At 41.6% G+C, this 13,669-nt stretch overlaps 1 protein-coding gene across 2 annotated transcripts in view; it reads left to right on the plus strand.

The window, feature by feature from the left end:
* Window positions 1-13,669, plus strand: part of ZNF704 (zinc finger protein 704) — a 112,264-nt gene that overhangs the window by 96,987 nt on the left and 1,608 nt on the right. For both annotated transcript variants that reach the window (XM_063450362.1, XM_063450363.1), the window contains exons 7-9: window positions 1,346-1,595; window positions 10,442-10,513; window positions 12,056-12,147. In XM_063450362.1, the coding sequence (XP_063306432.1) occupies window positions 1,346-1,595; window positions 10,442-10,513; window positions 12,056-12,147 (414 nt within the window). The remainder of the gene's footprint in view (window positions 1-1,345; window positions 1,596-10,441; window positions 10,514-12,055; window positions 12,148-13,669) is intronic.

Raw genomic sequence — 13,669 nt, forward strand, 5'->3', positions numbered from 1 at the left:
AAACTAGGTAAGGCCGAAATGGAATGGATTTTTTATTTAACCCCTTAAGGACACATGACATGTGTGACATGTCATGATTCCCTTTTATTCCAGAAGTTTGGTCCTTAAGGGGTTAAACTCATTACAACCAGGAGGTCTTAATGCAGACTTCGAGTTATACCATTTTTTATGACACATAAACTGTATTTTTTAATTCCATTTTACAATCTCCTTTATTAAAAATGTTTTTAACACTCATTATAAGTGTATAAATAGTTATTCAACTTATGTGCATACATGAATATAAATTACTATTTGCACTTGCCACTATTAACAACTTAGCCTGATAGTTTACCTATACCCGTCTTTCCCCTTTTATTTCCCTTATTTCCTTGAGGGGGAGATCCATATAGGGGACTTTGAATACTGCTGATTAAGGAACTGATGAAACTGGAAGTGACGCGCCGCAGGTCACGCCGCGTCACTTCCGGTAGATTCAACCGAGGATAGACATCATCAAAAACCGCAAGGAAGTGACCTCACTTCCGGCGGAACACAGAATAACCACTCCATTCAACACAGTAAGGGCAATTTGCCCATATAGCACAATAATTGGAGGACATTCATCAGATGACCATAATAGACTAATTAAGCACGGATATTTAAATGGACTCTTGGACCTGGAAGACATCACAGCCAACTGAAGAAGCTTTCACAGCGAAATGCGTTTTCGCATACAAGGACTGAACTACCATAGACTGATACGTTCCCTTTTATTTGTTTTTATGCATTTTTATTCACCTTTGAATTTATATTAATAAATAGTGGATTTCAGCACTATTTGGTAATCTGTCCTATTCCAGGTTCCAGATTGGGGAGTGTCACCCCACAAGGTGACACTAAGCATTTACACCTGAGAGCCAAGGCACATATGGGCTCTTATTAAGGTGAGAGTCTCCTTTATAGAGTGATTTTAGTCTATTATAAACACAGACATACTGCACCATAATCTCCTATTTTTTGTTTGCCTTGAGAACCTAGAACGGCACGTCTGTGTTATTATAGTGCCTTATCCTCAGGCTCTGAAGATTGTGAGTGTGTCTACTTATATTTATTTTGCATCAAACACATTGTAAAACCATCTGCACTAGATTTGTTTTTCTCTTTTTCATATTACCCCACATTGAGATTTATATAACTATACAGAGGGGTAAGCTATTATCTGCGTGTCTACTATTCAGTCCTTCCTCCACTAATTATAAGGTTTATCCTGTTAATCTGTATTTTTGCATTTTGTTTGGATAAAATGTGATGGTTCAACATATGAACATTTAACTCTGTATCATATCATTATTTCTCTCATCAGACGTAGTGGAGAATCAGAGGATAATGATGGAGAAGAGGACTTTTACTATACAGAAGTCAAAATGAACATGGACCCCTTTGATGGTGCTAGCAACATGTCGCCCGTATCGCCTTTGGTATCGCCCTCTTCAAGGTCACTTTCCTCAGATACTGGATGTTATGACACTTTTTGTGCCAAAGCAGAGAGTAAAATTAACAGTTCAACTCCCAGCCCTTTCTACCTTCTGACCTCTGAACGTGGTGCTTACCAGGTAAATGATGAATGTGTGTTTAATGGGAAGGTTTCATTGTGTGTCTTTTGTAACCATGCAAGTATCAAGGGTGGTGAAATATAATCTGTGTATTAAGAACTAGAGGCTTTTATAGTTTTTGGCTTGAGATATAAGTCCTAAAGCCCCATATCGAGAAGGACAGTCTTGATTTGGAGCCCATGTTATTCCTATTGCAGTCCAAAAAGCACAGGCATACATCATTTAACACTCCTGTAATGTTCAGTGCGAAGAATTGTTCCCTAATGCAAGAACGTTCTGTCCATGATTTACCTAGAAGGTTGACTTCCCCATATCTTCCATATAACATTGTGTACATGACACCCACCCCCAACCCTCTCCTAACTTGATTTAATACCTCCCAAATGTATAGGTACAAATTAATATCTAATCGCTTGTACCTAAACAGTGAGTGGCTGATCTCAAGCCAAGCTTTATTGAATGTCATTAGTTTAATAGAAAGACCTGATAAGGAGGTTATGTTACCTTTTTGGTAGCCAATTGATCCTATTTGTGAAACTACTGAGTTTACAGATAAAAATGTACCTAAAGTATTAATCTGCCACATTAATGTTTTTAACCCAAGTGCATGAATGTGTGAGTCTGTACAATTTACATACTTGATAATGTGACGTGTTGTAAATTGGTAATTTGTGTTAATGTACATCTGCAATGGGAATCTAACAAGTGTTAAAAATAATTATGTATGAAAAATCTGTCCATGATGTGCATAGTATTTCTAATATTTGGTAACAGAATCAGCAGGAAAAGATAGGTGGGAAAATCTGTCCATGTTATTGACAGTAAGGCTGTCCTACTGCTGTCCTGAGTAAGGCTGTCCTACTGCTGTTACACTGAACAGAAACAAGTGATTTTCTTGTATATCAGTGTTTCAAATGAGTTTTACAAGCAGTATTATCATTCAGCTAGTCTTCCTATTATAGGTATTATTACATAACATACAAAGGTCTAATTAGAGAATCAGAATTGTTGTAGCTCATCTTAAAAATGTTGCCACTTAAAAAAACACCTTAATTTGCACCATAATAACTTAATGAAAATGGTGTCAGGAAGTTTATTACTCTTTCTTACCGTATGGTTACCTCCAGCACCGGATCTCCCTTTCCTGGCATGTAGGCTTTTTTAATTGAGTTTCAGGAAGCGCGAACTGTCGCAGGGCATAAGCGTCACTGATTGGCTAGGCCAGCTTATTCTCTAAGCGAATCAGTATCTCCCCATTCATAAAATTATGTGTGACATGTCATGATTCCCTTTTATTCCAGAAGTTTGGTTCCTTAAGGGGTTAAACCCAATTTAGGGGTTGTTACCAATATTCTTGTTAAATATCACGTGTAACCTGTTATTACCAGGATTATCATCTGTTTTAGAGGCCAAAAATGGCAACAAGTAACAAACCGTCAGATTAAGGTTTGTGTCCTGCCACTAAGTATCACCCAGCCTATGTACATTTTATCTGATTGTTAGTGTGCTGATCCCCAGCAAGTCACAGTCTGTCCCAAGTATGCATGCGTAGTATCTGATCAGATAAATGGTCACGTAATAATGCAGGTATGTGTCTTATTTATGCACACTCGAAGATCCTGTTCTTTGTATTCACAAATCATTCAATCTTTGGTTTGAATATGATTGTTCTGTGCCAATCGTGCTTGCACATTTTGCACTCGGTATTTGCGAACATCTGACTTGCAAATGTAGAAGGTCTTTAATAGTGATGTTCGCGTTCGCCACGGATGACGAACATATGCGATGTTCGGTCCGCCCCCTATTCGTCATCATTGAGTAAACTTTGACCCTGTACCTCACAGTCAGCAGACACATTCCAGCCAATCAGCAGCAGACCCTCCCTCCCACCTCCTAGACAGCATACCATTTAGATTAATTCTGAAGTTGCATTCTTTTTCTTTTCTTTTTTTTGTGTTTGTGTTTATTATACATTATCCTCCATAGCCAGTAACCTGTGTTTATTATACATTATCCCCCCATAGCCAGTAACCTGTGTTTATTATACATTATCCCCCATAGCCAGTAACCTGTGTTTATTATACATTATCCTCCCATAGCCAGTAACCTGTGTTTATTATACATTATCCCTCCATAGCCAGTAACCTGTGTTTATTATACATTATCCCTCCCATAGCCAGTAACCTGTGTTTATTATACATTATTATCCATGGCTATGGGGGGATAATTTAGGGCCACCACCCGCCGCTCATGGGTGGGGGGCCGGGGTGGAGAAAATAAGTCCTCCCCCCATTGTCTTTTAGGGCCCCCACTTGGTACTCATGGGTGGGGCCCAGAGGGGGGTCAATAGGTCCCCCCTATTGTAATTTAGGGCCTCCACCCACCGCTCATGAGTTGGGGCAAAGGGGGACCCTATGTCTCCCATTTAGTTGAATAGCCCCCACTAGTGGGGCTTGGGGGGGACACTATGTCAACCTCCCGCTAGTTAATAGGTGCCCTACCACAGAACATATTGTAAACTTTTGTAAACTGTGGCTTCTCAAACCCTTGGAAAAGGAAATCAGAGACAATTTAAGGGCTGAATGCCACGTATAAAATGGCTTTGAGGCCAGATTTTGACCCTGTGCTGCTCACTTTCCATACTAAATCAGGCAAGGACCTAAGTAAGGGCATCGAGCAGGGTCTAAAGGAGACCCAAGATAAACTTTTAGGTATTGCCGGACATATTACACAAATTTTCATTTTGGCTGATGAGGCACTAACTCGTGGAGAATTTGATCCATACACTGTGTGAGAGTGGGCACGAAGGAATTTATGTCTCCTAGGCAATGCCAACATGGCCATATCCACGGAAAGGCATAAAGCAGCCTTATACAAAATAGGCTGCAGTTCCTTAGAACTTAAGTTTGCCAATTTAGCATCTATTTTGTATAAGGCTGCTTTATGCCTTTCTGTGGAAATATTGTTTCTGTCTTCACATCCAGTCCTCCTTACCCAGAGTCTTTCACTCCCAAAGCACACGTTTTTCCGGGAGAGCTTGTTCGCTACAGAGACAGAACCATTAGAAAGAGTGCCCTCAGAGGCTACATGCTTTGACCCTCTGAATACTGGAATTTGGGCACTAACCCCCCTTACCATTGGCAGCTATTCACAAATAGAGGATCTCTCAGAGGACTTCAAACCACTACCCTCCACAGTCGCACTGATGCAGGTAATGGATCTCCCTTATTTCTATTGCAGGCCGATTAACCCATTTTTAGCAACAGTGGGAAATGCTCTCTGAGGACCAATGGATTCTACACACTGTCAAGAGATTCTGAATAGGTTTTGTCATCTTTCCCAATGAAAATGGGATGCCCTCGTCAAAAGAGGCAACCTTACATGCAGAACTATGCAAACTACTGAAGAGGAAAGCGATCGATCGCCCTTTCCACGTACATTTCTTAGCAGCATGTTTCTAGTCAGCATAAATACAAGAGATCTCTGTCCGGTAATCAATCTCAGAGACCTAAACCAACATGTCTTGTACTGTCACTTCAAGATGGAAGGCATTAATCTGCTACAAGACCTCCTCTGAGTGGGAGACTGGTTCTCCCGCTTCGACCTCAAAGACTCATATCTCACGGTTCCAGTCACAGAAAGCCATTGCGCTTTTCTTTAATTCCAATGGGAAAGAGACATTTGGCAGTTCACCTTTGTTCCACACCATGTTGCTTCACGAAGTAATAGAGCTGGTCATGGCGTTCCTTCACTCTCAATGGATTCACTCCATTATATATTTGATTGACATTCTGATCATGGCTCAAGGCTCACACATACTTTGTCATCAACACACAAGTATGTCCCGTTGAGGCCCATGCGCTCTGCCGAAGACTTACGTCTATCCTCTGTCTGTACTCCCACCTCTGATGCTCGCCTTCAAGACTTCTGCAGGGCTGCATCTTTTCTGTAGAACTCCCTTCCCTTCTCCATTAGATATTCACCCAGTCTCCATTCCTTCAAAAAATAATTGAAACCTCACTTATTTAGGAAAGCGTATCATTTAAATTGTTAACAACTTTTCATCCACGCACCCTGACTCATCTCCTGTCAAAAATAACCTACTATGGCCTTACTGAATACTTTTCTAGCAACCTACTTTTTTAATACCCCTATCTCAACTTTTTTTGTCACTATATCCCCACTCTGTCCAGCATGTAAGCTCATTGAGCAGGGACCTCAACCCCTCTGTTCCTGTGCGTCCAACTTGTCTGGTTACAATTATGTGTCTGTTAGTGCACCCGTTGTACAGAATTTGCTATCGCATTATAAATAATAAAATAATAATATTAATCATAAAGGTATGACCTCAGCACCATTACAAAACCTAGGTTTTGTTATCAATTTTCAAAAATAAGTTCTGGAACCTTGCAGACTATTTAGTTTCTGGGATTTTAAATAGATTCCATGCAAGCAATTCTACAATTGCCCTCCACCAAAATCAAAACCATCAAGAAAGACATTCAAAAGTTATTGTCTGCTCAACTGATATGTCTAGGAGACTAGGCATACATAATAGGCCTCCTCTTCGCATCCACCCAAGCTATATTTGCGGAACCCTTGCACTACTGAGCGATGCTCAGCATTTTATCTGCATTGTGGCGGAACATACCGCTAATTTCATATGATTTATCTTTTTATTATCCGTATGGGAGTTATGGTATCCGAACACGCTACATTTGACTCCCGAACAAGGCCCACCCTGGTACCCCATTAGAACCTTTTCACCTAGTAACCTAAGTGTGAAACTGCAAGGGAAGTAATTAATTAATGATTCCCCTGGGTGGCCGCCCTTTTGTATAACTGAATACTCATGGTCGGCAGAAGAGTGGCTCCAGAACGTGAGCAGTGGCACTTGGTTGTCGAGTGCCTGGAACTCTTTTCGGCTAGGCACTCGCACGAACCCCGATAAAGATTAGAGCGCTGCCCGTTCTACTTCCCGACCAGCTATGCGAACAACGTTTGGGAGATATAAACTACCGAACAGAGGGAGCATTCGTACCTTGAAACTAAGAGAATCCCTTGCATGGTTTTCGCACAGGAACCCCTGAACAGAGACCGGCCGGGGCACCTATTTCCCTGGAACTGTTTTGGGCTATCACCTCATGTCCAGATGGCCAACATTTACCCCGGTGGCAATCCAATTCTACCAAACATATGAGTGATACTTGGCCAAGTTATACACTCAAATCAGAGGTATCCGGTTATGCAACGTTTGTTGGGTTCCAAGTTATGATGGGGGTACTGTGTATTTTGTTTAGGTTTTTCTGTACCTGAAAGGTAATTGAATTATAGTTTTTCTCACGCAATTATCTCTTAGGCACAAAGGACCCTGGGAAGGAAAACTCTGCAATGTTGTGCTAGGGGTATGTGCATAAAAGCCGTTTGTGGCCTCAATAAAGTCAATTGACTCCCAGAATTATGTTTTGTCTGGTTACTGGGGGAATGGATGTTTGTATGATTAACGGTTCCAGTCTGGCTGAGAGGAGGAATTAGCGGAGGTAACCAGTTGGAGGGTCCGCTACATGCTTCAATCCACGTCTTATGGCCAACTAATATTTCTGACAGGCTAAGTACATCTAAAACTCCATTGGTGGCTTCACAATATGGAGTCCAGCCTTCTTCAATCTCTGCTTCAATCTCTCATCTGGAGGTCTTTGGTCCCCAGCGGAACAAGACCTTCATCATATAAATTGCATGGAACTGATTTTGCGATCTGCAGTTTTGCAAAGGACGATTTCAATTGTTCCCTAGTGTTGCGGATGCATATCATCTCTGCAGTCCGCTATATGAATCATCTGCGAATGCGAATCGTCAAACTGTTCTCGGACATAAATCTTTCTATTCAAGCAGAATAGCTAACAGGCCCTGACAATCTGGTTGCAGATTGGTTTTCCCATCAAAGGAGGGATACCAGCAATTGGCAGCTAGATCTTGAACTGTTTCACCACATTCATCTTTTCTGAGGGCCCCTTACACTGAATCTATTTGCATCTCTCCTGAATAGTCAAACAGGCATCTTCTTTAGGTTTTGCCAGACCCTCTCTCCTTGGCAACCAATGTGTTCTTTCAGCAGTGGCCATTGATAGGAGCATATGCTTTCCTTCTCTTCTCCATAATCCAGCGAACTCTTCACCAAATCAGAATTCAAAGAGTCATGATAGTCCTAGTAACTCCTTTATGGAGAACCCATGTTTAGCAGACTCCATTCCCTTGTGTTCGGTTGTCCATACCCCCTTGTTCGTCTCCCGAATGACTGGTGTGTGGTCCCCCTTGTTATGCCCTAGCTAACACCAACCTCCCCTGGCTGTTAACTACAAATTAAAAACTTGACATATTAGCTTGAGTGCTTTCCTTGGGTGGCCGCCATTCTTATAACCAAATGCATGTGGTCCAGTGCATGGCCATTTTGTTTCCCGAACACAGGCAGCGGTACATGGTCGTTGAATGCATGGAAATAATTTTGGCCACGCGAGTCCACAAACCCGGGCGGTGTTCGTACTGCTGCCTGTTCAATTTCCAGATCATTTAGACGAACGATGTTCGGGAGATATGATCTACCGACTGGGGGCAGCATTCGTCGGTGTTCTGACCAATCCTCTGGAACTGTTTTTGGCTACCACCTTGTGGTCGGTCGGTCAAACCTTTATTCAAACAGAACTTTCGTTCTACCAAACCTATCTGGATGCTTTTTGGATATTTTGTGCGCTCAGATCAGGGCTATTCGGGATCATGATTTTTGTGTGGTTCCTGATACTTTTCGTGTATTTTAGGGGATTTTATAATATGTATGTAAGTTTCTGTATTTCAGAGATAATGGAGTTATCCTAAATTAAACTTAATTATCTCTCAAACACAAAGGCTCTTTGGAATAAACCCCTGTGTTCTTGATGTGAAAACTCCATGCAAGGGGCCAGTGCATAAAAGCTGTGTGTGGCAGAATAAACTTCAGTTGTACTCCCAGAACTTTGTGTCATCTAGTTACTGGGGAGGAGGTGGGCTATTTACTTGGCAGTATCTTGTTCCTGATTTCTACTCTTGGTGATCCAGTGGAGGAAAGTCCTGGTCAGGACTAGGCCTCCGCTACACCATAGTTCCACAGTCTTGTGGAACTGTCGGTAGACAACCCTCTACTAGTACATCCGACCACAGATGTACTCAGAAAATCAGCAGGTGACTTCCATCCTCTCACCCTACAAGGCCACCTCCACCACTCTGGGTGGACCGTTTCAGGCGATCTTAGCATGACGCAGGACTTTCGAGCACAGCTCAAAACTCTTATAGGACTCATGCGTGCCAGGAACTCAACTTGCACAAGCTTCTGCAATCTCGGTGGATCATATCCCGATTGTTAATTCTCTGATGGGCAAACGCCCTACTATGTGCAGACTTTTACGTGGCAGACTTTTACTGCTCCCAAATGTCGCTCAGGTTTTCTCATTTTTGGAATCTTTGCCTTCTAATGATGGATGGTCTATTTGTCAACTCTCTGATAAGCTGGCTCTTCTCCTTTGTCTAGTGCTTTTCCACAGAGTTTCAGATATTCGTGCCTCCAATTTCCATGCTGTGTTTTTTGTGCCGGATGGAGTACTCTTTACCATTACAAGACGCACTAAGACCAATCCATTCTCCGTTTTTATCCATATTTCCTGAACAGACCTGCTCTGTGTTGCACATTGTGTTTGTCAATACATCGATATTACAACCCCTCTTCGTGCCCCTTTGGGTCCCCTTCTTGTCTCTCATGTCCAACCTCACAATCCAGTCTCCTGTCCTACCATTGCCCATTGGATTAAATGGCTACTCACACTTGCTGCACCTCTTTTGGTGCAGCAACCACAAAGTCTTGCATAAAAAGGCTGACACGAAACAGTAAAATTAATAGACAAATGGTACGCAACTGACTCAAAATATTTTTTGTGTCCTGCAAAAATAATAACATATCACATATAGTGCTACAACATATAAATCATATTCCCCCACCAATTCCCTGTAGGGATAAACTCACACAATATGAGTGGCTCTGTGCTGCTCAAACGGCTGAGCAATGGCTGAGATCCGAGGTGACAAGCTGACTTTCCCATGAGAAGTCGAGCAACCTTGCTTCATGAATAGGAGATTCCGCTTATCATCTGAGATCAAAGGGTTTGATCCTCCCCTTTTCCTTTTTGATTGGCACAGAGCCACTCATGTCTTGTGATGTGATTTTATCCATTAAAGGATTTGGTACATATATTATTTATATGTTGTTGCACTATTTGTTTTATATTATTATTTTTGCAGGACTCGAGAAATATTTTGAGTTGTTGTATTAGTATACACTTGTGATTTTTTGTGCACCATTTGCTTATTGTTTTTACAATTGTTACATTGCAGTAGAATGATATTGTTAAGTTAATTTGGGCCATTTTTGTTGTGGCAGCATTCAACCCTCATTTAGATTAATGTGCGTTGTTTACAGCAGCAGCTGTGTGTGTATGCCGATTTTGTAAAAACTGGTTAAAAAAAAGATTGCACTCTGCTTCCTAATCTTTTACAGTTGCAGTGAACGGGATAATGTTTTAGGCAGAACACAGAACCATTCTGGATCAGAATAATTTGACTTAGAAAATGCCAATATACTGTGCAGCACTGTAAATATGTATTGGTTTTGTGACAAAATAATGAAAACATTTGTTCTGTATATCATGCAGTGCATGATACATTAGGGGTATCAAAGTTCACCCAATTATATACGGTAGCTTGCATGTGTAGCATTTTTGTTACATAAGAAAAATTACACCTTGTTTTTGTGTTTTTCCTTTTAGACGTCTTCCCCAGTTAATATTCCAGGATCAAAAAAGTTACATCTTAACATCAACAGCTTCAACGCCAGCTCAGTGAGTAAATTCATTTTTAAAAATTATATTTTCATTTAGTTTCCCTAACAAAAAGGTTGTTAATGTAATTGAATAATTGACTAAGTTCAAACTTGCACATTTGCATTATTTTAGTAATCTAAAAGGTCATCGTTGAGTGATCTCACTAATCAAAGTTTTGAAGTAGGGTGGATATTTGAGCATCCTTGACCACTCTGGGGGAAATTTATCAAAGTGTTCAAACTTTTCCTTCTGATTATCAGAAAATATATGGAGATGGTTTGATGCAATTAATTAAATCTGTTAGAGTTTTTCATGTATTGCTTTTTTTTTTTTACTCTACCTGTCATTTTTTGAATATGTAGCATGTTTTGTCGACATAACAGACTTCTGAATAATTTCTCCACTTTTTCTGATGTAAATCTGACAATCTTCTGAATTGGAAATTTATGTGAAAACTGGCGGAATTTACTATGAAGTAAAATGCAATTTTTAGATAATTTTAAAGGTTTCCTGTCTTGATTTCATCTATACATTGTGCTAGATAAATAGCTAACAAAATGTCTAGAGTTCTGCTAAAATTCCACAAATTTGGTACAGTGGAACCTTGGAACTCAAACTTAATCCGTTCCAGAAGGCTGTTTGAGAACCGATTTGTTTGAAAACCCAATCAAAATTTCCCATTAGAATTAATATAAATTAGATTAATCCATTCCAGACCCCCAAAATTACAGCATTTTAACACAAATTGTACAGTTTAATGATACTTTATATGCATAAAATAATTCAGAAAAACAATAAACACAATGTAACTGAGATGAATATTCAGTTTCACTTTACCTGTCAGCTGTGTTTGCTGAGCTAGGAGGCCGATGTGTCATACCAAAGAGGTACCAACGAGATTAATTCCATGTGATTATGTTCTAAAACCAAGTTTTGTTCAGGTACCAACATTTTTTTGTCAAATTTTATTTTTGAATACCGAATTGTTAAAGTAAGGGAGCGTTCCAGTACCGAGGTTCCACTGTACTCCTCCTCTCTACTTGCAGACAGACTATAAGAATAGACTCTATGCTGATGTCTGTCTGGTTGAGAACATACCTACAGGCAGTGTGTAGGCTGTTCATATGGCCAGCTTCATTATCTTCAGCGAACGTGCGCGTCATCGGTATCAGCGCCATGTTTGCTGAAGACCTGGCAAATTACTTCTCTTGCCAGTAGATAGCACAATTGTGCATCTGTACATGTTTTATCCAGTCAAGTCTGGCATAGCCGAGCTCCCGCCTCCTAAGCACGCGCTTCAAACTGCAAAAAGAATGTCTGACGTCACTCTATTCAGTGGGATGATGTGCTGGCAATGAAGCCAGCACATGAGCGTCATCAGAATGATTGTGCTAGGCCTTGATATGCCATCTAAGGTTTCCCATAGAGAGGATTTAAGTGTTTCAACTTGAATAACATCATTCAAATTTACTGTCTTTAAATTATTACTATTCTACTACAAAATCCTATTATAATGTATGAAAATGATTTAACTAATTAAAAATGCATGTGTGATTCCAGGGTTCAAGTACCTGCTGCAATAGTGCTGAGGATCACAGACAGTATGAACAGACAGTTATATCATCCCCAACAAGAGCAGGAATGGGAATGAGGTATGTGAACACAAAATGTTAAAGGGACACTCGAGACACCTAAAGCACTTGAGCTTGTTGAAAAGCTTTATGTGTGAAGATTGTGTCCTCTTTTTTTAATTTTGCAAAAAGTGCAGATTTCGATAGAAATAGATTTTTTTTTTTAATTAGCCTTGTTACACCCCCTGTCTGTTGATCAGACAACAGGTCCTGTTACTTCCTGGTTTGGTTAGCTTACTGGAACTAAATTCAAGACAATTGCACAGAGCACCTGGCTTGCAAAGACTTCTCATTGAGCTACATTGGGAAGTTTGTGATTGGACAGCCACAGAAGTCTGGGCAGGGTTAGAAGGGGAGGGCTTGCGTCTGTAGTTCGCTATCTCTGTAAGGTCCAAGGTGTCTTCCCGCTTGTCCAGGATGGACCAGAAGTGGGAACTGTCGGGGTCTCCTAACCACACATCATCTTCCAAATCCGACCGTACGTGCCTTCCATATGCCCACTTCCCGTAGGGGGGGTGTCCCCAAAGAGGTGCTGGTTTCCCCAAGGCTAGGAAGCCATCCCACCACTGCCACCACATGTGGCAGTGCTCCCTGTACCCTGGCTGGGTAACTCCACCAGGGGTCCGCTTCCTATCTGGAACTGGGTAGGGGAACTAGCTCTATTTGCTCCCAGGGACTGGACGGCACTCAGTCCTGGAAGCTCTAGTCCTTACAAGGACTTTCCCCGCTGCATTCTCCACATGCAGGAACAACAGGCACCGTGATTAACCCTTTCTTCCCCCCAATAACTAGACGGGACACCGTTCTGGGAGTCTAACTGAGAATGCTTTATTGGTACAAGCAATTTATACACAGACCCCTGCATGGGGTCTCCATTCTCTTCAGTACAAATCCCTCAGTCGCAGGCTGGAGGGGGATGGTTTACAGATAGTATCTTCCAGGGCGGGAGATGGCTAACAGTACAACAGTAAAACACATCGTTTACATTGGGAAACACTTAGGGGGTCTGCGCCCCTGAAGGAAGTGGGGCACACACGTAAAACATATATCCATGGATAGCCCCGGGTCCCAGCTTGGATCCCTGCAAATAATGGGGCTGTCGGATGTACAGAATCCGAGGAATCATTTTCCAAAGTCTGGGCTTGAGGCTTTGTACATCCACAAAATTAGTTCCATGGGATTGCTTGGTTTAGGCCGGTCAATTCAAACTTTGCGCCTAAACAAGCAATGAACAATCAGGGGAAAGGCGGGAAACCAATTTGCGCCAATCAGCGCTCAGGGAGGAGAGGTGTTTTGATACCCAATCAGTAGAAAGGGGGCGAAACCCGTTTTCACCAATCGGTGCTTAGGTAGGGGAGGTGTCTCACTGCACATTCGGGAGAAAGGGTGCAAAACCCTGTTTGAATAGGCGCTCCTTCTCCTATTAGTCTCCTGCACCCCATAGTGACCAATCAGCGCTTACTCCTGCCGGCCTATCAGGAGAATGGCGCAACCCAGTTTGAATGGGAGCTCCTTCTCCTATTGGTCGGCACAGACTTCCAGA

Source organism: Pelobates fuscus, chromosome 4 (genome assembly GCF_036172605.1).
Source record: "Pelobates fuscus isolate aPelFus1 chromosome 4, aPelFus1.pri, whole genome shotgun sequence".
Classification (NCBI taxonomy): domain Eukaryota; kingdom Metazoa; phylum Chordata; class Amphibia; order Anura; family Pelobatidae; genus Pelobates; species Pelobates fuscus.